We start from the raw sequence: 25,329 nt of genomic DNA on the forward strand, positions 1-25,329 counted from the left end.
CTCTCTCACTGATCGGTTGGTGAGAGATTGTTGCCAATTCTTGATTCACAGAACTCAGAAAAAAAGTGGCGAAACAGACTTTTAACAACTTAAATCAGCAAGTTGTTTTGTTATGTCATCCCTCGTGCTGTGAAAGGGGACACCTCTTTTTCCCTTTATTAGGAGCAGAGAGCCTGTGGCATACCAAATTGTCAGGTGAACTATTAATTTTTGTTGTACTGCACATCATGGTCTTTATTGGGCCTTGCTATTGCATGCCTGATGGGTGAAGGATGCTGATTCTTTTCTGCGGAATTGGGCAGCGATGGGAGAGGGTCACTGCTTTGCTGATGCTTGTGTGTGGGAGCGGTTGGGGTCCTAATGTTTTAACTGTCAATCATTCTTTGCGGCACTCTTCTGTTTTCGGGGATCTCTGCAAAGAGAAAGAATTTCAGGATGTATAATGTATACATTTCTCTGACATTAAATGGAACTATTGAACTTTTGAAATGATGGAGGCCGATGCAGAGGTATTTGCTTTAGCATTCTCCACTAGTGATGTTCCTGATGACTGGAAGGCTGCTGAACACGATGTTTCATGATGTTTTCAAATAGTAATATGGAGAAGCTAGGGAACTACTGGCTGGTCAGACTGACATCAGTAGTGGGGAAGTTCACCGTCATCATTATGTCCCATGTCGTATGACAAGGGCAATCGTGGTCCTTCCATGACTATCATTGTTATTGGCAAATTTTTCTACACAAGTTGTTTGCCATTGCCTTCTTCTGGGCAGTGTCTTTACAAGATTGGTGATCCCAGCCATTATCAATGCTCTTCAGAGATTGTCTGTCTGGCATCAGTGGTCGCATAACCAGGACTTGTTATTTACACCGGCTGCTCATAGAACCATCCACGACCTGCTCCCGTGGCTTCACAGGACCCTTATCGGGGGTCTAAGCAGGCGCTACAACTTGCCCAAGGGTGACAAGAGAGGGAAAGAGTGTCTTTGGTAGAGGTGTGTTTCTACCCCGCCATCCCTTGTGGAAGTTACTCAAGTGAATTCTGAGGGGCAGCATCTACCGTAATTTGGATCGACAGAGTCTATGTGTGTGGGACGACATGTTCAATGAATCTTTTAACGTTTTTAAAGAGGCATCCAAAATAGATGAGGATAGTGGACATTGTCTATTTGGGCTTTAGCAAGGATTTTAATAAGGTCCTGCATGGCAGGCTGGTCTAGATAGTTGGGAAGTATGGAATCCAGGGTCAGCTAGTCAGGAAGATTCAAGCTAGCTCGGTGTAGGAAGCAAAGTGCAATTGGAGACTGGTGATTACTTTTGTGCAGCAGAGTCAGAGTTGGGACCCGTTATCTGTTATTTATATGAATAATTTGGATGTGAATGCAGAAGACTAGATAATCAAATTTGCAGATGATTCAAAATTCAAAAGTATTATTGATTGTGAAGATGTTTATCATAGATTATGGAAGCTCTTGATGAATTAACTTAATGGGCCAAGGAGTGGCAAATAATTGCAATACAGATAAGCAGGAAGTGATGCATTTATGAAAGACAAAGCAAAATAGGATTCAAGTACAATGAATGGTAGGGCACTGTGGAGCCTACAGAACACAGCATCCTAGCAGTAGGTCTGCACAGTTCATTGATAGTGTCACAGGTACACAGATACGTGATTATTAAGTGGTTATTGACTGTGAACGTGGCCTTCATCCATCACAACAGAGTACAAGATTTGGGAAATTATGCTGCAGGAACCCTGTCATATTACAGAAACTTAGTTTTCAGCAATTTGTGGTTAAACTGGAAATAGTGCGGTAAAGATTCGCAAGGACTTGTGAGTTATAAGGAAAAGTTGACCACACTAAGTCCTCATTCCTTGAAATATATGAGAGTAAGGAGCAATCTTACAGAAACGCCTAAAATTGTGCAAGGCATAGATAAGGTGGATGGCAACAGTCTCTTTCTCAGGGTAGGGGATCTCCAAACCATGGGAGCATAGATTTAGAATAAGAGGGGAAAGATTTAAAAGGGACCTGAGGACCAAGTTTTTCACACAGAGGGTAGTGAGTATATGGAATGAGCTGTCAGAGTAATGTCTGAGGCAGGTACAATAGTGTCATTTAAAAAGCACTTGGATAGGTACATGGAAGGGAAGGTCTTAGCAATATAGACTGAACACAGGAAATTAGGTGAACAGCATGGTCAGTATGGACTCACTGGGCCTGTGTTCATGCTGTATTACTCTATGACTACATCCCACCTGCCCTGGAAAAAAGGGCTAATAATCCACGTCTCTTAAGTGTTCACTCCTGCACCACACCTTACCCATCTTGAACTGTGCTCTCTTCCTACATCTTGCCTCACTGTCCAACTTCTTCGATGTCTTCCTTCTTTACTGTCCATCACACTACCAAATTTAGTGGCATCTACAAACTTACAAATTACGCTTCCTACATTCTCATCTACATCCTTAATATATAGTATGTCAAACAAATCACTTATATCCCTACTGTACATCTCTACCGTACACCACAGATTTTCAGTCTAAAAAACAACTTCAGCTACCATCCTCTGACTCCTTTCACCAAACTAATTTTGTATCAAATGTTACACCAATTTTGCACAAACTGGATAGGACATACAACAGTACAGAAAAGGGACAGGCCATTTGTCTCACAATGTTTTGCCGAACCAGCTAAAAAGCAAATCAAAATCACCCAAGCACTAATCCCTCCTACCTACACAATGTTCATCTCCCTCCATTATCCTTACATTTATTTGCCCATCCAAATGTTTCCCAAAAGCCTCTAATGTATTTGCCTCTACCACCAAACCAGGCAGTGCATTCTAGGCAACCTCGACTCTGAGCAAAAAACTTACACCTCATATCCCTTTTGAACCTACACCCTCTCACCAATGTTTCTTCTAATCTGTAGTGACCAATGTGCGTAAAAAAATCTTGTGCTGTGCAATTTCTTACTCAGTGGCAACAACATGTGTGCACTGAATCCTTAAGTGGAAGTAAACCTATTTCTCGTAGCTGCACGTTCCTGACCTCATGAGCTTTCAGTGTAGCAGTTTCTATTGTTTCATTAAACCATTCTGCTTTAAATGAACTAGCAGTTCTTTTGTGCTTCACGCCCTTTACTTCTTTGGAATTCAACATACTGAATCAATTTTTTTTCAATAAAAACAACCAGTTCTAAAATCTGCAGACAAATCTTTGCAAACTCCACGTTATCAACACTGTCCGCATCAGAACTGGAAAAGGAAATGTGATTCTGTACGATTGTGAAATATACCATCACGGCAGAGGGTGACAACCTTCTGTGCAGTTTAAATTCCTTTATGCGCTCATAGCAAAAGACGTATGCACACACACACGTATACCTTACGAGGGAACACTGCCTCTCATCTTCAAAGCATGCCCTCTGGTATTAGACATTACTACCCTGGGGAACAGTTACACCCTGTCCACTCTATCATGTCTCTTATAATCTTATAAACGTCTATCAGATCTTCCCTCAACCTCCGCCACTCCAGAGAGAACAACCCAAGTTTTTTCAGCCTCTCATAATAGCACATGCCCTCTACAACAGGCATCATCCAAGTAAACCTCTTCTACATCTTCTCCAAAGCCTCATCATCCTTCCTATAGTAGACGACCAGAATTGTATGCAATGCTCCAGATTTGGCCTAACCAGAGTTTTATAATATTGCGAAATAACCTCGACTTTTCAACTAATAAAAGCCTGACTAATAAAAGCAAGCATTCCATAAATTTCTTAACCACCTTAATGACCTGTGGATCCCATGTGATCTCATATTCTGGACCAGTTTACCTTAAGAGCCTTGCTAAAATTCATGTGGACATATCTACTGTCCTTCCCTTGTTAATCCTCTTTATCACATCTCCAAAACACTCAGTTAAATTTATGAAAAACGATTTCCAATCCATGGAGCCATGTTGTCTACCCTTAATTCAGTCTCCTGGAATCCTTTCCATTATTTTACCCACCACTGATGTTAGGGTCATTGGCCTGTAGTTCCCTGGCATTCCCTTGCAGATATTCTTAAAAACTAGCTACCCTCCAATTTTATGATTCCTCACTTGTGACACTAAAATATCTGTTGGTGACCAGCAAACTCCTCCTTACCTTCCCACAATTTCCTCAGATAAACTTTCTCAGGCACCGATTTTACCTTGCTCGATCTTTATGCCCTTGAAGACTGCTAACAGCTCCTCTTTTGTAATATTAGTGTAATGCCCTGGTTAGGATTTTTACTGCTAATGCTGTAGGGTATTTCCTGATGAAGGGTCCCGGCCCGAAACGTCGACTGTACCTCTTCCTATAGATGCTACCTGGCCTGCTGCGTTCCACCAGCATTTTGTGTATGTTGCTTGAATTTCCAGCATCTGCAGATTTCCTCGTGTTAGGGTATTTCATTTAGTAGCTTTCTGTAGTTGCAGTGTGTCCTGCTGATAGTGTTTGGGTTTTGGTTAAAGATGAGGGAGCTGTGATATTCATCTTAGGAATGTTGTGTCAGCCAGTCAGGATGCTGGAATTGGCAGAAAGTTCTAGAGAAAGCTGAGTGGAGAGAGTGTTGTGACAGACACTGGTGGGGTCCGTGGTCTTTTTGTGGGGGGAGATGGAAAGAAGAGAAGATCAGAAAAGATAACTATAGGATTTGATCCAACAGGAAGACGCAATTGCAAGGAGTGCTTCATGAGTTGGTAAGAGTCCAAGGCTACGTCCACACTACGCCGGATAATTTTGAAAACACCGGTTTTGAGTAAAAACGACAGGCGTCCACACTAAGCGTTTTTCAAAATATCTTCGTCCACATTAGGCGGATATTTGGGTGAATCTCCTCCTACTGGGCATGCGCAGGACACACAGAAAACAAGCGAAGAGGAAACGATATACTTAGTGCGCGTTTGTCCAGTTACAGAGTAGAAAAACTTTAAAGGAATTGCTCTTGGCTGTCGCGCAGGAGGGCTTAAAACTTAAAAAAATACAAATACTGGAGCGTATGGAGGCAATCGACAGGGAGTTCATGGACAGTATAACCCAGCTGACGACAAACATTGAAAAACTGACTAACTCTGTTGCATTAATAAAGCACCTTGTTAAATGTATAAAACGTCTGCATCAGCGTTATCTTGTATTTCCATACAATGTTACATTAGGCTGTTACACATCTATTGTCAGAGAAGTACTAGCATAAATAGGTAAACCACCTTCATACAAGCAAGGACAGAAAACAGGGCGAAGTGAGTTTACTTATTCACTTCTTCACTTCGTTGTTAAAACAACGAACATCTGTTCCGGCACGTCATGACAGCGTTTTTAAATAGTCAGAAAAGCTCAGTTTACAATTTAACTCCCACGCCGTTCACACCGACTGTGCGTTATAACAGCCGTACGGCAGTGCCTGCGCTGTACCAAGCAGAAGCAGAAAAAAGCATTGTTGTTGTGTTGCCATGACAACGTTTTTAAATCTCTCTAGTTATCCTGTACACACTACGCCGGATATTTAGCGTTTTCAGATTTATTCACTCTGGAGAGTGTTTTCGAAAATCTCCGTTTTCGAGGGCTGAAAATGCCGGCTCAGTGTGGACGGGAGGGCAAAACGAAGAGAAAAAGCTTCGTTTTCAAAATTATCCAGTGTAGTTTGGACGTAACCCAAGATGGGAAGTTCCACCGGTGATTGGTGATGAGAATTTGGCGCCATGAGCAACAGTCAAACCCAGCTTTTGGAAGATATAAGGTCCAACACTGTGCACATTTAGACTGGTTTAATTGTAATGGCCATTTTGTTTCTTTTTCTTTTTCTCTTCATAACTGGTTGACAAAGCTGAAATTAGTAAATACACTTTCTTTATAATTATATGTGAATTGTCTGAAAGCAATTACTTCTACCTTCAAATAGGATAGGCACTTTGAGCAGATGGGACCATCATCACCTAGAGATTACTTCCAAGTTGCAAATCACTCAGAATCAAACAAAAAATTCTGGTCTTTCATCATTACTGTGCATAAATCCTGGGGTTTCATCCTCAGTGGTACTTTGGGAGTATCATCCAGTGGTTCAAGAAGGTACATAACTCACAACTCCACTAAAGCAATAAGTATGGCAATAAATGCCAGTGATGCCCAAAATACCCCCCCCCAAAGAAAAAGTACCTAAAATAACTAGAAAACAAAAGGCCAAAATTTTAATTTGCTATTTGATAAGATGTTTGCAAATTCAACTGTCATATTTAAAAGGATTGCAAGATACAGGAAAAGAACTCCTTCACCATCAGTTTTCTCTTTTAGAGCTCTTTCAAGAGGAGGATAATAGTGAATCAAGAGCCTTTTCAAGAACAGTTAGGAATGGACAATAAAATCTGGCTTTGTGTCTGGTCTGGTGATAACTAAATTCTCTGGTGAGGTGAGAATAATTTAATGAAGTTCCAGAGAGTGGGACTGACTCTTTGAAATTTCACAAACACGAGGAATTCCGCAGATGCTGGAAATTCAAGCAACACACATCAAAGTTGCTGGTGAACGCAGCAGGCCAGGCAGCATCTCTAGGAAGAGGTACAGTCGAAGTTTCGGGCCGAGACCCTTCGTCAGGACTAACTGAAGGAAGAGCTTGTAAGAGATTTAAAAGTGGGAGGCGGAGGGGGAGATCCAAAATGATAGAAGATAGGAGGGGGAGGGATGGAGCCAAGAGCTGAACAGGTGATTGGCAAAAGGGATATGAGAGGATCATGGGACAGGAGGCCTAGGGAGAAGGAAAGGGGGGAGGGGGGGAAAACCCAGAGGATGGGCAAGGGGTATAGTATAGGGACAGAGGGAGAAAAAGGAGAGAGAGAGAAAGAATGTGTGTATATAAATAAATAACAGATGGGGTACGAGGGGGAGGTGGGTCATTAGCGGAAGTTAGAGAAGTCAATGTTCATGCCATCAGGTTGGAGGCTACCCAGACGGAATACAAGCTTTGAAATTTCAGTCCACTTTCAGTCTTCTAATGCCACTTTCATGATGCTATATTAATAACAACTCATTATTAGATGAAAAATAAAATACTACTGGTGCTAGAAATCTAAAACATACATAATGGAAAGAGAAAGTAGATCATACCGCATCTATGGAGTGAGCTTAACTACATGTCAGACAGAAAAATTGACAAAATTGTAAAAGAATGGATCAACTGGAATTAATTATACTTTTCCCGATAATTTGATGAAAAAGATTACACTTTTTATAAATATAATCATTAAGAAAAACCTGATGGCAACATTGATAAAGAAAACTGATCATATTTCTACTCCACCCAAGGCATCTTTTTAATTCTGAAGTATCTCTGGGCCAGTAACAGTAAATATATCTGCTTAACAGCATTGCTAAGTGATGAACACTATAAAGACTGCAACAAGATGAGTATGCAAAGCACTTACAGCTGAGTATGAGCTGGTGCAAAGTCTGTATCGAGGAGGAAGAATGCTGGATGATTAATTTTATTGCCACAACTGATCCCCACATTATCACACAAAAATTGAAATTAAATATAATATAAATAAAATCAACACAGTAAAATTATTGGAGATAATAATTAAATTCCTTTCTTACTGTCTTTCCATGCTGGCTATTTCCTGGTTATCTTCTTTAACCTGTTAAAAGCAAGAAAAACTGAGTTTCAGGAATATAGGGGACAACAAGCTTCAATGGCTATTGGGTTTTATTGGATTGATTAGTACTGATGGGACACAAAGATTGACATGGATATGGTGTGTTGAAGAATATGTTTCCATGCTGTGCTACTCTTTCACACAATTAAAAAGGATATTTTCAAATCTTTCAAAAAGCATTATTGTTACATTAAGTACTGGCATAAATAAAGATTGACAGCAGCATATGAAGAATTTTAACTACATTACGATAATTAATTCTGCATTATAGAGTACAATGTCAGGGCAGGGAACAAAATTACAAGTAAAACACTATCTGAAAGAAAGCTCCATGGAAGTAAGTAAAAAGGTGTACAAGACTTGATAGTGAAATATCTTTGTTAAAGTTAAAGACAGCAAAAATGCAACAGCTAATAACCATGAAGTACTGAGGTGAATGTAGTACTTTAGCTGATTGGTATTGTCATGATTTGCATGGTATCACAAGGCAAAAAGTGAGTCCTCTTTGGCACAATACTCAAATGCTGGATTATAGTTATACTTGACTATGCAACTCCGCTGTCCATTCATCCTTCCCCACTGACCTCCCTCCTGGCACTTATCCTTGCAAGCGGAACAAGTGCTACACCTGCCCTTACACCTCCGCCCTCACTACCATTCAGGGCCCCAAACAGTCCTTCCAAGTGAGGCGACACTTCACCTGTGAGTCTGTGCTCCCGGTGCAGCCTCCTGCACACTGGTTAGAGCCAACGTAGATTGGGAGATTGGCCACCCATTTTAATTCCACTTCCCATTCTGATATGTCCATCCATGGCCACCTCCACTATCGTGATAAGGCCACATTTAGGTTGGAGAAACAACATCTTATATTCTGTTTGGTCAGTCTCCAACTTAATGGCATGAACAAAGATCTCTCAGACTTCCAGTAATGCCTCCCCCTCACCACCCCTTCACCATTTCCCATCACCTTTTCCCTCTCTCATGTCATCTCCTTGCCTGTCCATTGCCTCCTTCTAGTGCTCCTCCCCCCTCTCTTTCCTTCCTCCATGGCCTTCTGTCTCATTCACCAATCAACTTCCTAGTTCTTTGCTTCAACCCTCCCCCTCCAAGTTTCAGCTATCACCTGGTGTTTTTCTCTCTCCCTTGCCCCAACCTTTCAAATCTATAACCATGTAACAATTACAGCACGGAAACAGGCCATCTTGGCCCTTCTAGTCCATGCTGAACGCTTACTCTCACCTAGTCCCATCTAGCTGCACTCAGCCCATAACCCTCCATTCCCTTCCTGTCCACATACCTATCCAATTTTTTTTAAATGACAAAATCGAACCTGCCTCTACCTTAACCTCAATAATAACCGGGTTGTTGTGGTGGGAGAATTTAATTCCCCCAATATTCATTGGCGAGGGGTTTAGATGGGGTGGAGTTTGTTAAGTGTGTTCAGGAAGGTTTCCTGACACAATATGTAAACAGGCCTACAAGGAGGCTGTACTTGGGAAATGAACATGGTCAGGTGTCAGGTCTCTCAGTGGGAGAGCATTTTGAAGATAGTAATCACAATTCTATCTGCTTTACCATAGCATTGGAGAAGGACAGGAATAGACAAGTTAGGAAAGCGTTTAATTGGAGTAAGGGGAAATATGAAGCTATCAGGCAGGAACTTGGAAGTATAAATTGAGAACAGATGTTCTCAGGGAAATGTACAGCAGAAATGTGGCAAATGTTCAGGGGATATTTGTGTGGTGTTCTGCATAGGTATGTTCCAATGAGACAAGGAAAGTATGGTAGGGTACAGGAACCATGTACAAAGGCTAATGAAAATCTAGTCAAGAAGAAAAGAAAAGCTTACGAAAAGTTCAAAATAAGTAATAATAAAGATCTAGAAAATTATAAGACTAGCAGGAAGGAGCTAAGAATGAAATTAGGAAGGGGCCATGAGAAGACAAGAGGATGATGTGAGAGAATTGGACCAATCAAGTATGACAGTGGAAAAGTGTGCATGGAACCGGAGGAGATGGCGGAGTATTTGCTTCAGTATTCACTACAGAAAAGGACCTTGGCAATTGTAGGGATGATTTACAGCGGACTGAAAAACCTGAGCATATAGACATTAAGAAAGAGGATGTGTTGGAGCTTTTGGAAAGCATCAAGTTGGCTAAGTCACCAGGACTGGATGAGATGTACCCCAGGCTACTGTGGGAGGCAAGGGAGGAGATTGCTGAGCCTCTGGCAATGATCTTTGTTTGCATCAACAATCAACAATGTGGACGGGAGAGGTTTCAGAGGACTACTTTCTACTTCTCAGTCTTTTTTTTTCTTCAGTCCTGCCAAAGGGTTTCAGCCTGAAACATTGATTGTACTTTTTTCCATAGATGCTGCCTGGCCTGCTGAGTTCCTCCAGCATTTTGTCTGTTGCTCGGATTTCCAGCATCTGTAGATCACTCTTCCTTCAGTTAGTCCTGACGAAGGGTCTCGGCCTGAAACGTCGACTGCACCTCTTCTTAGAGATGCTGCCTGGCCTGCTGCGTTCACCAGCAACTTTTATGTGTGTTGTTCTCTTGTTTCTGATCTGTTTAAAGATATGGGGTTGGATACTTATCATGAAAGCGTAACACTATTACAGCTCGAGACAGCAGAGTTCAGAGTTCAATTCCAACATCATTCCAACATGTACACAAGTACATGTTCGGCACAGTATTGTGGGCCGAAGGGCCTGCATTGTGCTGTAGATTTTCTACGTTTCTATGTCATCTGTAAGGAATGCGTGAGTTTTCTCTCAGTACTTCCCCCAGTCCAAAGACAAACAGGCGAGTAGGCTAAATGGACATTGTAAATTATTCCATGATTGGGCTAATATTAAATTGAAGGTTGCTGGGTGGCACAGTTCAAAGGGCCTATTCCGAGCTGTATCTCAATAAATAAATAAATTCTTATTTTCTCAGAAAATTATGTACCTTTAAAACGCTTCTTTAAAAGCTTAAGGAAGCAGAATTTTTCAACATTTTAATGGCAAAAATACATAAATATTTGATAAGGGGTCAAAAGATTACAATAGATCAAAGGAAATGCATTATTGAGGTTACAGTCAGATCGTCTGCAACAGGCCTAAGAGCACTGACGGCTGACTCCTGCTCCTAAGTCTATACAGTGTTTTAAGCAGATACAAAAACTGCTGGGCCAACTTGCTACACAGAGAGGAATAATATCTGCTTTTGGATCTGAAAGAGGGGAGGAGGATGAATATGGAAATACGCATTGGCATGATAAGGAGCCTCCTCCTGAGGATCTTCAACTGACACACAACTGAGAAGAGCCTGTGTTACTGCCAACACAATTGCACCACCCCTCCCCCAAGTTACTATCATAAAGGATGGGGTGGGGAGGGAAATCAAAACCAAAATGTAACATACACTACCCCATTCAGGGTACAGAGATGAGGGATATTGCTACGGTCATTGGGACATATGTGCCCTGCGATGATTCTAGAAAGCTATTCTAAGTAATTAGCTACCAGAGAGCAATACACAGTCTAGATGATGCAGAGGAAAGGGGATATATTATAATATTCTTGCATCTGAACGTAAAATCTGCTTTGCCAGAAGCACATCGACATGCTAAGGGTATAAATAAGGAATTAAAGAATGCAATATTGACTGTTGTAGGTGTTAACAGAGGGGAGCTGGTAGACACACAAGACAAATGTTCAGAGGAAAGGAGAACACCGCACTGCATTTGCATCCCATTTTTGGATAGTGTTCCAAGGAGTACTGTATATTGTGATGCCAAACAAAGCTATCGGACGATTGATGCTAATGAGAGAGATAAGAGAGACAACGGAGAAACATTCAAAATGTTAATAAGAGAGAAGAGAGGGATTAACGGAAAAGAAACACAATTCAGAATATTGACCGACCGGTTACTTTGAACTGTTTGAAGTTTGATGGACAGGTGATACCCAGCAGGGGGATAAAAAGAGCAGGTTTGCTAAGGCACACGACACACCACGACACCACGAGACAATGAGACCCTGGAAAGAGCGGTGTGCCCCCACAACTGGTGGGAGTTTGGAGGTCCAGTTCATGGGAACCAACCAGAGGCTCACAGGGTGAAAAGGTACGATCGGTGGGAACCTGGGGTATCCGCCCTTGCCTGGGTACCATGTTCACCGCGGAAGAACAATCGTACCTGGAACGGAGGGGTCACAGTCGGTGACCACAGTGGGATAGAACACATAAAAGGGTCGGCCCGAAACCAACTGCTAAGACATCAAAGGTCTGCCTGATGCAAATTGCATCTCTCTCCCTCCCTCCATCCATCCATTCATCTCTCTCTCTCTCTGCCCCCCACCAATGGTACCACACTAACTGCACTAAACTGAACTGAACTCTGCGTCACTTAAGACTGATCATTTTACCCCTAGACTGCGATAGAGCTTGGTTGATTCCTATTATCCTAGTTCTGTGTATGTGTGTGTATTATCATTGCTAACCTGTCACATTTATATCCTTACGATTAGAGTACTGTATTACTTAGTTCTTTAATAAAACTTTATTAGTTCCTAGTAATCCAGACTCCAACAGGTGTTCCATTTCTGCTGGTTTGGCAACTCATTTACGGGGTACGTAACATAAGTGGGGATCTCGTCCGGGATTTTGAATGCCAAATTTGGGACTGGGTAAATTGATTGGGTTAAAATTCCCAAAGGAAAGAAAGGGCAAACAGCAGAAATGGAGATTGAGGAATTTCTAAAGGCGCCAACCTTGGAGGCATTAGAGGATGCCAGGAAATCAGAATTGGTGACTGTTGCCAAACGGTTGAATCTTTTTAAGGGGAAGCTGACAATGAGGAGATCGGAGATGCACAGAGCTATCATTGAGCATTATGTATCTAAAGGTGTGTTTCCCCAAGGGGAGCTGGAGGTGGTATCTATGAGCAAATCTGGTGGAGAAGCAGTGCAGCTGCAGATGGAAAAATTGAGACTCGAGCACGAGCTCCGGGTAAAGCAGCTGGAACGAGAAGAGAGAGACAGGCAGTTAGAACGAGAAGAGAGAATAAAGCCGCTAGATCGAAAAGAGAGGCAGTTAGAACGGGAAGAGAGAGAGAAGCAGAAGGATAGGGAATTTGAGCTGGAGAAGTTAAGGATGACGCTAGAGCAGGGCCACATGCCGAACCAAGATGGAGGGTTCAGGGCGACCCAGGAGGTTAGGCTAGTTCCCCCATTTGAGGAGGCCGATGCTGATCGGTACTTTCTACATTTTGAAAAAGTCGCTGCAAGTCAGGACTGGCCGAGGGATAAGTGGGCTGTTTTGCTTCAGAGCGTACTTAAGGGGAAGGCTCAGCAAGCTTACTCGGCATTGTCCGCCAAAGATGCCCAGAGGTATGATGTGGTGAAAGAGGCTATACTCAGGATTTATGAGTTGGTCCCAGAGGCATACTGGCAAAGGTTCCGGAATGTGAGGAAGCAGTGGGGCCACATGTATTTAGAGTTTGCCCATGAGATGCAGATGTATTGTGAGCGTTGGTGCGCCTTGAAAGGGGTCAATGGGGATTATGACAGACTGCTACAGCTAATACTGATTGAGCAATTTAAAGGTTGTGTCCCTGAAGGTACGAGGCCCTATCTAGATGAGAAAGAGGCAGAAACCTTAGCCGCAACTGCTAAGTTAGCGGATGAGTACGCGTTAACACACAAAGCAAAGTTTACCCCGAGTAAAAGCTACCAGAAGGGTAGTCGAGAGGGCGGAGAGAGTCCGCCGGAAAAGCCAGAAAGTAAGCTGGGGGACTAGTGAGAAGGATAAGGAAGACAGGAAGCAGTTTGGTAGGAAGTCTCCTGGGGATGTATGCTATAATTGTGGGAAAGCCGTTCACTTTGCATCCAGGTGCTTTGCCCCAAAGAAGGAGACGGGGAAAGGAAAAACGACGACTCCGACTGGCTGAATTGAGCCTGCAAACAAACCGCTAGCGGAGAAGAGGTCTGATAGAGTTCAGGAAGGGCGCGAGAAGTTTATTTTGGCCGGATTGGTGTTGGTGAAGGAGGGGTCAAACCCAGTTCCAGTACGGATCTGGAGAGACACTGGGGCTTGTCAGTCATTGATCTTAAGGAGTGTGTTAGACTTTAGTTCAGAGACCGAGACTGGGGAGGTCAGTGTGATAAAAGGCATTGGGAAAGGGACTGAAGCAGTACCTTTGCACCAGATACACCTAAAAAGTGACTTGGTCTCCGGACCGGTCACGATAGGGGTGAGGCCTGAATTACCGATGGAAGACGTGGAGGTCTTACTCGGTAATGACCCTGCAGGCGGAGATGTGTACCCAGCAGTAAAGCTGACAAGCAAGCCTGCCAGGATTGAAGACCCGCCCATGGACTCACAGGTTTATCCCGTTTGCGCAGTGACTCAGTGCACGTCCAGAAAGGCTGCCGAAGCGAATGTAGATTTAGCTGAGATGTTTTTACCAACCTTGTACCAGGAGGGGTTAGAAAGTGAGAAGAAGGAGCATAGTGGAGCGGAAGGAAGTGAGGGAGTTGAGGTAGACTTATCATTAGTGAGGAAGGAATTTATACAGGCACAGGAACGAGACGAGGAGCTGATGGTTTTGATGGAGACAGCTCTCTCCAAAGCAGAAATAAAGAAGGAACCAGTGGGCTATTATGTGAAGGAGGGAGTACTAATGAGGAAGTGGAGACCAAGTACCGTGTCCACAGATGAGGAATGGGGGATGGTGCACCAGGTGGTAGTGCTGAAAATTTATAGGGACGAGATCATTAACCTGGCCCACAAGATACCCCTCGGTGGACATTTTGGGGTGAGAAAGACAGTCGATATAATTAAGGAAGAGTTTTACTGGCCGAACATGAGGAAGGATATCGTTGAATATTGTAGGCGATGTCATTTATGTCAGATGGTAGGAAAGCCGAATCAGGTCCTGCCTAAAGCGCCCCTTCAACGGATACCCGCTTTCGGGGAACCTTTTTCCCGAATAATTGTGTGTTTTGTCGGTCCCCTGCCCAGAACTGCGAGTGGGCGAGAGTATGTGATGACTATGATGTGCGCCGCCACCAGGTTTCCGGAGGCTGTGCCCCCGGCAAGCGTCAAGGCTCCCGCAGTGGTAAAGGCACTTGTGAAATTTTTCACTACGGTGGGGCTGCCAAGGGAAATCCAGTCAGATCAGGGGAGTGTCTTCACATCTCACACATTCCGACAGATGTTGGATGAGATGGGAGCAAAGCAGATTTTGGCCTCTGCGTACCACCCAGAGACCCAAGGGGCGTTGGAAAGATTCCACGCAACATTAAAGACCATGAATAAAATTTATTGTCAAGAGAACGCTAGGGGCTGGGATGATGCCTTGCCTCTTCTGCTATTTGCTGTAAGGGACACAGTTCAGGAGTCACTGGGGTTCAGCCCATTCGAGCTCATCTTCGGTCATCGGCCCAGAGGACCCCTGACCTTACTGAAAGAGCAATGGTCCAGTCCGGCAGTACAAGTCAATGTGATTGGCTATGTTTTAAAATTTTGCGAGAGGCTTAAAAGGATCTGTGACCTTGCCAAAGAAAATCTACGACACTCCCAAACTAAAATGAAACAGTGATATGATAGACATGCCTGTGAACAAGTGTTTCAAGTGGGCGATCGGGTCTTAGTTCTGTTTCCAGTGGTAACCAACCCCCTCCAGGCGAGATTCCACGGTCCATACAAAACTTATTGGCAGCATTACAGAAGTCTAAACAGGCTGCGATTATTAAATGTGCAATACATACAGGACAAATGGATGAGGTCTATAAGGGTAATAAAGTGGCAGTTTGTACTGCAAAAGCAGCAGCAATTAGGCCCACCCTTGTTGTGCCAGAAACAAGCAGCCCCACACAGTTGGCCTTGATGACACTTTGCACTTTGGAGGACATACGAGGATACCAGTCCAATGCTCCATCGATCGAAAGGGTAAAGTGGAAAAAGCTGGGCTGTAAGCAGCACAGTGTTATGTGGCTTCACTCCAATGGACGCATTGTGGCCCCAGGTACATTGGTACTGTGGATTACCTGATGAGTTCACAAGTTCACACATGCAGGCAAGAAGGGAATTATTAATTAAATAAACCAAACTTGGTATGCCAGTGGAGTATCTTAAATTGCAGAACATATCTGTAGATAATGTATGATAATTGCCTTGCAGAATCTGGGAATACTGGTGCAAGTAACAAGTAACAGGGTTTTCATACACTGCTGTCAGATAGCCCCCTTTGTACACGTACAGATAGACTTTATTGAATTGGCTTAATGTAAAGGGTATAGGTATGTATTAGTCATTATTAATGTGTTCTCATGATGGGTTGAAGAATTTCCTTGCAGAAAGAATGATGCAGTTACAGTAGCGAAATGTATTTTAAAGGAAATAATCCTGCGATTTGGGATCCCCTGGAAACTATCAAGTAACAATGGTACCCATTTCACTGGTAAAGTAATCAAAGAAGTATGAAAAGCCTTACAGGTGGATCAACATTTCCACTGTAACTACCATCATCAGTTCCGTTCATACTTTCCTAGTGGAAAGGATGAACGGAACAATTAAACATAAATTGAGCAAAATGTGCAAGAAAACTGGATAAAAAAGTAGAAACAGGTGCTGCCTTTGGTTATGACGACTATTCAAGCCATTGCTAATAGAACCACTGGCTTGCCCGTACATGAAATCATAATGGGACGGCCCTTAAGCAGATGGATGTACATAACCTTGATGAGAGTATTCTTAACTACTGTATTGTCCTAAAATCAGCATTACCAAATATCATCAACAGGTAAAGGAATCCCAGTGACCATTAGCAGAAGCTAAGTGCGTGGTGCAGGCATTTAAAAGAAAGAATTGTTTGGAACTTCAGTTTGAAGGACCACTTCAGCTATGCTGGTAACCAATACAGCATTCAAGATAACAGAAAAACCATTGTGGATTCGCACCTCTCACTGTAAGAAGGTGCCTGACAATGTAATTCCACAGATTCACCACCCTCTGGCTAAAGGCCTTTCAACATTTGATAGGTTTCAATCAGAATCCCCGCATTCTGCTAAATTCTACCCCTCCACCTACTTTTTCTTAGATAAAGTGTCTAAAACGCCTCACAATACTCCATATATGGTCTAACCAAAGCCTTATAAAGCTTCAGCATTACATTATTGCTTTTGCATTCTAATTCTCTTGAAATGAATACTACCATTGCATTTGCTTTCATTACCACCTACTCAGCCTGCAAGTTAACCCTAAGGGATACCTGCACGAGGACACCCAAGTCACTTTGCACCCCTGTATTTTGAATTTTCTCTCTATTTAGAAATTAATCAACACCTTCATTCTTTCTCCCAAAGTTCATGACAATGCATTTCCCTACACTATATTCCATCTGACACTTGCTTGCCAATTCGCCCAATCTAAGTCCTTCTACAGACACGCTGCTTCCTCAATACGATCTGCCCCTTCACCTATCTTCGTATTATCCATAAACTTGGCCACAAAGCCATCAATTCCTTTTTCCAAATCATTGACATGTAACGTGAAAAGAAGTGGTCCCATAAAAGACCCCTGTGGAACACCATTAATCACCAGCAGCCAACCAGAAAAGGCTCCCTTTATTCCCATTCGAGGCCTTCAACCAGTCAGCCAATCTTCTATCCATTCTAATATCTTGCCTGTAATACCATGGGCTGTTATCTTGTTAAGCAGCCTCATATGCAGCACCTTGTCAAAGGCCTTCTGAAAATCGAAATATACAACATCGACTGACTTTCCTTTGTCTATCCTGCCTGTTATTTCCTCAAAGAATTCCAACAGATTTGTCAGGCAAGATTTTCTCTTGAGGAAACCATGCTGACTACAGCCAATTTTATCATGTGCCTCCAAGTACCCTGAGACCTCATCCTTAATAATCGACTCCAACATCTTTCCAACCACTGAAGTCAGGCTAACTGGTTTATAATTTCCTTTCTTCTGCGTCCCTCCCTTCTTAAAGAGTGGAGTGACATTTGCAATTTTCCAGTCCTCAGGAACCATTCGAGAATCTAGTGATTCCTGAAAGATCATTACTAATATCTCCACAATCTCTTCAGCTACCTCCTTCAAAACCTTGGGGTGTAGTCCACTTGGTCCAGGTGACTTATCTACCTTTGGACTTCTCAGCTTCCCAAGTACCTCCTCCTTAGTAGTAGCAATGACACTCACTTCTGCCTCTGGACACTCTTGAATCTCTGGCATTCTGCTAGTGTCTTCCACAGTGAAGACTGACACAAACACTTTTACAATTCATCCGCCATTTCTTTGTCCCACATTACTACCTCTCCAACATCATTTTCCAGTGGTCCAATATCCACTGTCGACTCTCTTTTAATCTTTATATACTGCATACGAAAAACACTTTTTGTATCCTAGTTATACTCTTGGCTTGCTTACCTTGATAATTCATCTGTTCTCTTCACGGCTTTTTGGTTGCCTTCTCATTGAAACCTATAGATGTGGAGGGGATGTTTCCCATGGTGGGACAGTCTAATAGCTTATAATAGAGGAATGTCCATTTCGAAAGGAAATGAGAAGGATTTTCTTTAGCCAGGGAGTGGTGAGTCTGTGGAATTTGGTCTGACGAAGGGTTCCGGCCCAAAACGTCGACTGATCTTTCCCACGGATGCTGCCCAACCTGCTGAGTTCCTCCAGCGTGTTGTGAGTGTCGCTGTGGAATTTGTTGCCACATGCAATTGTGGAGGCCAAATCATTGGCTATTTAAGGCAGAGGGTGATAGATTCTTGATTAGTCAGGGCATGAAGGGATACAGAGAGAAGGCAGAAGACTGGGGCTGAGAGGAAAATGGATCAGCCATGATGAAATGGCGATGCAGACTCCATGGGAGAGTGGCCTAATTCTGTTTCTATATCTTATAGTCGTTTTAGATAACACCCAATCCAGAATTGCCATTCCCCTTGTGGTTTCACCCTCAACCTGCTTTAAAAGCCATCCCATAAGTATTTTACAAATTCCCTCTCTTGGGATCCAGCACAAACCTGTTTTTTCCAACCTACCTGCATATTGAAATCCCCCATAATTACTACAACATTGCCCTTTTTACATGTCTTTTCTATCTCCTGTTGTAATTTGTAGCCTACATTCTGGCTACTGTTTGGAGGCCTGTATATAACTCCCATTAGGATATTTTTACTGTTGTAGTTTCTTAACTCTACCTACAAGGATTCTCTTTCTTTTGATCCTCTGTAACCACTTCCAAAGAATTTCATTTCATTTCATTTTTTTTTAAACCAACAGAGCCACCCCACCCCCTCTGTCTACCAGCCTGTGCTTACGAAACAATCAGCACCCTTAAATGTTAAGCTCCTAACTATGATCTTCTTTCAGACACGACTTACAGATGCCCACATCATACCTGCCAATCTATAACTGTGCTACAAAATTGTTTACCTTATTCCGTATATTTGATGCATTCAAATATAACACCTTTAGTCCTGTATTCATCACCCCCTTTTACACTTTAACTCATCTCACTGACTGTAATCTTGCCCTATCATCTGCCTGTCCTTCCTCACAGACTCATTAGACACTAGTTGTATAACAACCGCCCCATCCTTAGCCCAGCACACCAGTTCCCATCCCCCTGCCAAATTAGTTTATACTCTCCCCAGCATTGAGCACAACTATACCGATCAATGCCACCAGAAAGCATCATCAAGGACCCCCATTACCCAGGCCATGCTCTCTTCTTGCTGCTGCCATCAGGAAGGTGGTACAGGAAACTCAGGACCCATATCACTGGGTTCAGGAAAGGTCATTACCGATCAACCATCAGGCTCTTGAACTGAAGGGAGTAACTCCACTCCACTCCACTCACCCCACCACAAAACTGTTCCCACAACCTATGGACTCACTTTCAAGGATGTTTCTTTCATGTTCTCAATATTATTTTCTTATTATTATTATTTTATTTTTTCCCCTTTGTATTTGCGTATTGTTGGTTTGTCCGTCCTGCTGGGTGCAGTTTTTCATGGATTCCATTGTGTTTGTTGGGTTTACTGTGTATGCCTACAAAAAATGAATCTCAGGGTTCTATATGGTGACTTATATGTACTTTGTTAATATATTTGCTTTGAACTTTGAAATACCATCATCACCGTGCACCTTTCTTCTGCTAAATGACTTGAGTAGCTTTTCAACCATACTTCCTTAATTTCTTTCATATATTGTACACCTTTTCTTAAATCACTGCACTTGGAGAAACTTTAAAAAACTGATTGGCTTAGCAGGTCAATTTCACCTGTTTTAGTAGTCGTTCCCTCTCCTCCTGTGGAGATCCCATACTTTTATTTTCTGCAATCATCTGAGTACAGCGACTTTCAAGCTCATGGAGTTTTTCATACAGAACCACTGCTTCTTGCTTCACCTGGGAATGAGCTATCTCCTGAGGAAAAAGAACAGAATTTGAATTTTATTTTATTAAATTACATGGCTCTTTCTTAAGAACATAGTAAAGCATAACACAGAAAAAGGCCTTTCAGCTTACTATGTCTGTGCCAAATAATTCAAACTAATCGCAGCTGCCTGAACATAGTTTATAGACCTCTGTTGTCTAAATGCTTCTTGGGTGTTGCTATTGTATCTGCTTCCACCAATTTCCCCACCAGCCTGTTCCAGCCACCTAGCAATCTCTGTGTAAAACACTCACCTCATAAATCTCCTTTAAAAATGTTCTTCTTACCTTAAAGCAATGATATTTAACCCAGGGGAAAAAGACTCACTAACCAATCTATGCTTCTCATAATTTTATATACTTCTATCAGAACAGACATAAATCTGCAACACTCCATAGAAAACAATTCAAGTTTGTCCAACATCTCCCATCAGTGAACAGCCTTTAAGTCAAGAAACATACTGGCAAACCTCTTCTGCACCCTCTCCAAAGACTTGGCATTCTTCTTGTGATGCGGTACCAGAACTGTGCACAGACTAGATACTTCTCACCTTTAGCTTTAATGATGAGCGTAGAAAAGCTATGGCGCTTGCTTGTGTTTGAACACAGAACAGTGCAGCACAGTACAGGCCCATCAGCCCATAATATTGTATCAAACTTTTAACCCACTCCAAGATAAATCTAATCCTTTTCTCCTACATAGCCTTCCATTTCTCTATCATCCATGTGCCTATCTGAAAGTCTCTTAAATGGCTCTAATGAGTCTGCCTCTACCATCACTCCGTATATCCACCACTCTGCAAAAAAAAACTACCTCTAACTACCTCATACTTGTTTGCTGTTTTGGGTTTTTTTCTGCTTGTTGTGTTCTGTGTTGTTCTGCAAGCTTAGTAGGCATGCTATATTGGCACCAGAATGTGTAGTAATGCTTGTGGGCTGCCTCCAACTAGTTGATAATGCAAATACATACTTCACTGTATGTTTTGATGTACACACGGTAAATAAACTTGAATCTTGAATTACTCCTTCTTGTATTAGCAATTTCCGTCCTGGGAAAAAGGCACTACCTGTCCACGTTATCATCTTCTACACCTCTATCAAGTTATCTCTCATCTTCCTTCACTCCAAAGAGAAAACCCAGGCTCACTCAAACTATCCTCATAAGACATGCTCTCTAAACCAAGCAGCATCCCATTAAATCTCCTCTGCATTCTCTCTAAAGCTTCCACATCTTTCCTATAATGATGTCATCAGAACTGAACACAATATCCCAAGCGTTGCCCAACTAGTTTTATAGACCTGCAACATTACCTCGCAGATCTTGAATTCAATCCCTCAACTAATGAATGCTGATACATCATTTGCTTTCTTAACCATCTTATCAGTTGCATGGCAACTTTGAAGGATCTATAGATGTGAACCCTGAGAGCAAGAGGATTATAAGGGACAAAATTGGTCATCTGGAAGATCAGAATGATAATCTACACGTGGAACCAAAAGACATGGGGGAGATCTTAAATGCACCTATATTTACTTAGGAGACAGACACAGAGTCTATTGAGATAAGGTAAAACAACAGTGAGCTCATGGACCCTCTACAGGTTACAGACGGTGAGGTGCTTGCTGTCTTGAGGCAAATTAGGGCGAATAAATCCCCAGGGCCTGATAAGGTGTTCCCTCGTACCCTATGGGAGGCAAGTGCAAAAATTGCAGGGCCCTATCATTTAAAGGGTCCCTTTAAATCATCCTTAGCGACAAGTGAGGTACTGGAGGATTGGAGGATTGCTGATATTTAAGAAAGGCTCTAAAAATAAACCAGGAAATTATAAGCCAGTGAGCCTTGCATCAGTAGTGGAAAAGTCATTGGAAGGTATTCTAAGGGTGGCAGAGTGGAGATACATCCCTACCAGAGGTGTAAGGTGTTCCTTCCCTCTGCTAGCCTGCAGGTCACCGTTGGGCAAGATTTAGCACCTGCTTAGTCCCCCAATCAGGGTCATGTGAAGCTATGCAAGAAGGTGGTAGATGTTCGTATCAGCAGCTGGTGCATATCACAAGGCCTGGTTATCCAACCACTGACGCCAGGCAGACATTTCCTGAAGAGGATGGTAATGATAGTGGCTGGGATCACCCGTCTTGTAAAGACACCGCCCAGTAGAAGGTAATGGCAAACCACTTCTGTAGAAAAATTTGCCAAGAACAATAATATATCAGTCTGCTTTATGCTAGCCTCACATTAGTTAAGGTCCCTCTCACTGATGAGCATGCCCACAACTCACTAAACTTAACCATACATCTTTTGAATGCGGGAGGAAACCAGAGGACCCAAGCAAAAATCACCCAGTCACAGGCAGAACATCCAAACTCCGTACATGACAGTACAGTTGGCCCTCTGTATCCGCGGATTCCACATCCACGGTTGGTTGAATCCGCGGATCGGGATAAAAAAAAAACCCGCAAGTTCTCTTTCTTTCTTCTTATTCCCTAAACAACACAGTGTAACAACTATTTACATAGCATTTCCATTGTACAGGTTTCCCCTGCTATCCGAAAGTAGGGCGTTCCTATGAAACCTTTTGTAAGCTGAAATGGCGTAAGGCGAAGAAGCAATTACAATTAATTTATATGGGAAGAATTTTTGATCATTCTCAGACCCAAAAAATAACCTACCACACTGGAAAGTTCACGCATTTTTCTATCATACGGTTCTTTGTAATCACTCAAAACATCCTGCAAACCTGCCCTAAACCTATGTGCCCTTTCAAAATTAAAGTCATACTTTTCTGCAATCATTGCGGCACTGTCAACCGTAGCGAAAATCTCACACTGTTCAAAGCTATGGCAGATTGATGCTGAGATGCTGAGTGTTTGTTTTGCTGAGAGCAAAACAAACGCTGAACCCTATTTTTGCCACTCTCACTGCTCCGGGTGCACGCTGCCTCTATAACGGCTCGCTGCAAAAAAAAAAGCTGAACTCTATTTTCGCTTTTCGCCACTCTTGCTGCTCGGGGTGCGCGCTGCCTCTATAACAGCTTGCTGCAAAACAAACGCTGAACGCTATTTTCGTTTTTCACCACTCTCGCCGCTCAGGGTTCGAGGAAGAGCTACGACGGTTGCGTCTGTACTGAACAAGTACAGACTTTTTTTTCTTGTCATTATTCCCTGAACTACTAAAACGGCAAATGCTATGCCATTTTATACATGGGTCTTGAGCATCCGCGGGGGGTCCCAGAACCAAACCCCCGCGGATACAGAGGGCCGACTGTAACGGGAATCAAACTGAAACAGCATTACACTAACCACTATAATGGCTGTGCTGACCTCTATGTCACTGCGCCACCCAACTTGTACCTCTCAGTGGAACCCCAAACATCCTCCTCTCTATGAGCAGAAATGGTCTTGGGGTTCCACGTAAGCCGTCTGCCATCTCATTTACCCATTAACATGTTCTGGTGTTACATTCCCACATTCCACATAAGGCATTGGCCACCCTTACATCCAGTCCTATCAACAGTTCTATTTCTTTTCCTTTATAAACATTAATCTATTTGGTTCAATCATGACTTGCATAATGAAATCCACCTAATTGCTCTCTATAGATAAAAAAAGACATGGGGGTGGTGACCCATCACAGTTTTTGGGGACAATTTTGAATGGAGCCATAGGAGATGGGTAAAGTCCTTAATACACATTTCTCCTTTGTTTTGCCACCGAGAAAGACATGAAGACTTCGGAAGTAGGATAAATAAATAGAGAGTTCTTGGAAGTAGTCTTCATTACAGTAGAGTAGTAGCTAGATGTCTTAAAATGTCTAAGGAAGACAAATCTCCAGGGCCTGAATGGGTTTATCCATTATGGGATGCCACAGAAGAAAAGACGTGAGTGTTGGCTGAAATATTTGCAATATCATTAGCCATTAAGATATGGCTGAGGTCAACTTTAGGGTAGTGACAATTGTGCCTTTAATTAAAAAGGTTAGCAAAGAAAAACCTGGGAATTATAAGCCAGCAAGTCTTACATATGGCAAGTTAGCGGAGGGTTTTCTGAGGAATAAGATACACGTACATCTGGAAAAACAAGTCGATTTAGGATACTTGGGCTATGTGCCTGGTAGATCATGTCTTACATACTTGGCTGAGCTTTTTGATGAGGTTGACAAGAAAGTCAACTAGGGAAGGGCAGTACACATGGTTTATATGGACTTCAGAAAGGCCTTTGATGTTCCAAATGGTAGTTTGCTCTGTAAGGTCAGATTGCGTGGACTTCAGGGAGAGCTGTGTAACTGGATACCCAATTGGCATGACTGCAGAAACCAGAAGCTGATGGAGAAAGTTTGGTTCCTTGGCCATAACTAATGGTGTGCTTAAGGAGCCCATATTTGCTGAACAATGATTTGGATAAGAATATACAATATATAGCATGGTTAGTAAGTTTGCAGATGGTGTTAAAATAGGTGGTATTACGGACACCAAAGAAGCTTATCAAAACTTACAGGGGGATTTTGATTAGTTGAGTAAGCTGGCCAACGAATGACACAGAGTTTAATTTGGATAAATATGAGATGTTGCACTTGGAAAAGTCAATTCTAGGTCAGACTTTCACAGTGAATGGCAAAGCCTTGCAGAATGTTGTGGAACTGAGGGACATTAAAGTACAAGTCCATGGTTCATTAAAAGTGGAGCTACAGTTAGATAGGGTTCTGAAGAAGCCTATGCATGCTGGCCTTCATAATTCAGGGCACTGTTTATGAAAATTGAGATGTCATGATGTAGCTGTGTTGAATACTGGTAAGGACACACTTGTAACATTGTGGTCAGTTTTGGTCACCCTTTTATAGAAAAGATGTTATTAAACTGGAAAGAGCCAAGAGCACAGAAAAGTTTTACAAGGGTAATGCCAGGACTTGAGAGACTGAGTTATAAGGAGAGGTTCAACAAAGGAAAGGACTTCATTTCTTTGAGTGTATGGATCTGAGATGTGATTCTATAGAGGTGTAAGAATCATGAGAGGCATAGACAAGGTGAATGAACTCAGTGTTTTTCCCCGAGCTAGGAATCCAAAAACAAGAGGGCATAGATTTAAGGAAAGAGGGGAATCATTAAGAAGGAAATTGAGGACAACTTTTTTTTTAGCACTAATAGCAGTATCTACATGGAATCAGGTGCCAAATGATATGATTCAGACAGTTACAACTTTTTAAA

At 42.5% G+C, this 25,329-nt stretch overlaps 1 protein-coding gene across 1 annotated transcript in view; it reads right to left on the minus strand.

The window, feature by feature from the left end:
* The window catches only part of ift74 (intraflagellar transport 74), a 243,963-nt gene that overhangs the window by 116,498 nt on the left and 102,136 nt on the right, over positions 1-25,329 (minus strand). The window contains exons 10-11 of the mRNA XM_072258230.1: positions 19,979-20,122; positions 7,623-7,663 (exon numbers count right to left, since the gene is read on the minus strand). Of these exons, the coding sequence (XP_072114331.1) occupies positions 7,623-7,663; positions 19,979-20,122 (185 nt within the window). The remainder of the gene's footprint in view (positions 1-7,622; positions 7,664-19,978; positions 20,123-25,329) is intronic.

This window comes from Mobula birostris, chromosome 5 (assembly GCF_030028105.1).
Source record: "Mobula birostris isolate sMobBir1 chromosome 5, sMobBir1.hap1, whole genome shotgun sequence".
Classification (NCBI taxonomy): Eukaryota; Metazoa; Chordata; class Chondrichthyes; order Myliobatiformes; family Myliobatidae; genus Mobula; species Mobula birostris.